Source organism: Mytilus trossulus, chromosome 5 (assembly GCF_036588685.1).
Source record: "Mytilus trossulus isolate FHL-02 chromosome 5, PNRI_Mtr1.1.1.hap1, whole genome shotgun sequence".
NCBI classification, from domain to species: Eukaryota; Metazoa; Mollusca; class Bivalvia; order Mytilida; family Mytilidae; genus Mytilus; species Mytilus trossulus.
In genome coordinates, this window is record NC_086377.1 from 48,288,150 (window position 1) to 48,290,856 (window position 2,707).

General features: G+C 39.2%; 1 protein-coding gene across 1 annotated transcript; it reads left to right on the top strand.

Moving 5' to 3' along the window:
- Positions 1-312: 312 nt before the first annotated feature.
- Positions 313-1,833, top strand: LOC134718027 (uncharacterized). Its single transcript, XM_063580528.1, has 2 exons — positions 313-1,160; positions 1,422-1,833. The coding sequence occupies exons 1-2, from the start codon at positions 313-315 to the stop codon at positions 1,831-1,833; spliced, it is 1,260 nt and encodes a 419-aa protein (XP_063436598.1).
- Positions 1,834-2,707: the final 874 nt, after the last annotated feature.

Here is a 2,707-nt window from a genome sequence, read left to right on the forward strand (position 1 = left end):
ATACACATGTATTTTAAATTAAGCTATTTATATTTTGGATAACTGAAGAAGGCGATGGCTCATGGGTCAATCAAGTGGTACGCTTTCTTTTTCGCTTGATGGATACGCTCTGCTTGAGTATACTATTCTTGGAACATCTGGTGCTTTCCGCAGTGGATCTTGGGTGCTGATTTTGAGGACCAGCTACATTATATTTGGAGCTCGTTTTCAGCATTAGCACTCGATCCCGGTTCGCCACGGAAACACAGCATCGCCCTTGTAGGCACTCCGAGGTGGGTGGATGGCAAGAATGGTGAATCTTTCTCCTTTCATATGGCACAACAAAACAAACCCTCTAAATCAGCTTTAATACATAAGAAAAGAAAATGTGATGATTCAGAGCCCTGTCGGGAAGATGACAGTTGGCCCAGATTTATTGTAATAAAAGGAACAGAAGAAAAACCAATTTCAAAAATATCGCCCTTTGTAATTCACAAACAAATTCAAAGCGTTGCTGGTACTGTTAAAAAAGTTTCAAAAATGAGATCTGGCAATTTGTTGGTTGAATGTTCCAACAAAAGTCAATCAACAAATTTACTTACAATGTCTACAATATCAAACTTTCCTGTTTCTGCCTCTCCTCATAACAGTTTGAACAGCTGTAAGGGGATCATTCGAGACAGAAGTCAATACCTTGGTGACCTTACCGTGGAAGAAATCGGTGAGGAACTTTCAAGCCAAGGTGTAACTAATGTTATTAGATTTCAAATTAAAAAGAATGGAAATATAATCAAATTAAATACTTATCTTTTGACCTTTAGAACTCCAACTCCTCCTCCATCTAATACTTTAGGTTGCTTCGGAATCAGAGTTGACATGTTTATCCCAAACCCAATTCGATGCTTTACTTGTCAAAAGTTTGGTCATGGAAGCAAACAATGTCGTGGTAAGCAGAGATGCTTCAAGTGTTCTGACGAAGGACACGAGGGAACAAACTGTCACTCTGAATCTTCTAAATGTGTAAACTGTGGTGAATCCCATTTTTCATCGTCTAGGGACTGCCCTGTTTACCTTAAAGAAAAAAATATTATTAAAATTAAAACAGAAAGAAACATTAGTTACCCAGAAGCTAAACAGATAGCTTCTGTTTCGAATGATCTCCTTGTTTCAAACAGACCATCGTACGCCAGCAAAGTTGTCCGCTCATTCAGTCACGAGAATACACAAACTCGCATGACTTGGCCAATTGATGCGGACAATTTTAAAATGCTGCCTGTTGAAACAGAACCTACCGATAAAATAATAATTCCAAGAAAACCACAATCTTCCAAAACCAGTACTCAGTCAACTCAATCTTCCTTACAGAGCTCAATATCATCACCAAAAAAAAATGAGAAAAAAAATAAAAAGAAAAAAGAAACAGTAGAAATACACAATTGGAGCGGTGAATCTGTCTGGGATCTTCCCAGTGACATAGATGATTCTTCCACCTCCAAAAGTCTTCCTTCATCTGCATCCAAGAAGGTATCTTCTTCGTCCGGTACACAGTCTACCAGAGCCCCATCACCTCTTCGTTCTCAAGAAAAGAAGGATGTCCAAAAGAAACCAGGAAATACATCCTCTCAGAAGTCTTCTGATTCGAGGTCGCGGGGTAGGGGTCGAGGCGGAGTAACAACAGCTGCGCGTAGTCCTGGAGATCGACGACTCTCCTCGCACAACAGATTTTCAACACTTATCATCGAAACTGAAATGGAAACCGAAAGTGTTACGCCACCCGAAAGATCACGATCTCAGGGTGAGCGAAATAAGAATGCTGGCAAACTCGACAGCATTCGCCCTTCTTTTAATAAATAATGACAAATATAATCCAATGGAATTGCCGAGGTCTTAAAATAAATCTTCTCGAGTTAACACTTCTAGTTCAGTCTTTTTTACCTATTGCATTTTGTCTTCAAGAAACTCATCTAAAAGAAAGTGACAACGTATCTTTAAAAGGATACAACATGTATAGCACATTTTCTAAGGTAGATGAACGTGCTGCAGGCGGATCATCCATTTTTGTGAAGGACAACGTCATTCATAGCACAGTCCAACTAACAACGGATCTGCAAGCAGTTGCAATTCGTTTATCATTAGACAAAACAATTACATTATGTTCGATATATATTCCACCTAATTCAATTATCGATAAAGCAAAACTCAAAAACCTCACTGATCAATTACCCTCACCATTTATACTTATGGGCGACTTCAATGCCCACAATCCATTATGGGGTAGCAAGACTCATAATGCCAAAGGTAAGATCATTGAGGACTTTGTCTCTCAAGAAGGATTATGCATTTTTAATGATGGATCTAATACGTATCTTCATCCTGGAAACGGGTCTTATTCTTCTATTGATATCACTATATACGATCCCTCTCTGCTTCTGGATTATTCATGGCGTGTTCATGATGATCTATGCGGAAGTGATCATTTTCCAATAGTACTTGAACATCTTTTTAATTCTGCCCAACAGAGAGTACCACGTTGGAAACTTGACAAGGCGGACTGGTCCCTGTTTGAGAATCTCTGTCGAGCGGAACTTCAGTCAAAGATGTTTGAGACTGTGCAAGATCCAATTTTAACTTTTAATACAGTTCTAACGTCAATTGCTGACAGAACTATTCCTAAGACCTCGGCAAATCCAAAACATCCCAGTAAACCATGGTTTGATGACGCATGTGA

Coding starts and splice junctions, on each gene's coding strand:
- LOC134718027 (XM_063580528.1), top strand. CDS start 313: ATGGCACAACAAAACAAACCCTCTAAATCAGCTTTAATACATAAGAAA. Junction 1,161..1,421: donor CTTGTTTCAAACAGACCATC/GTACGCCAGCAA, acceptor ACACAATTGGAG/CGGTGAATCTGTCTGGGATC.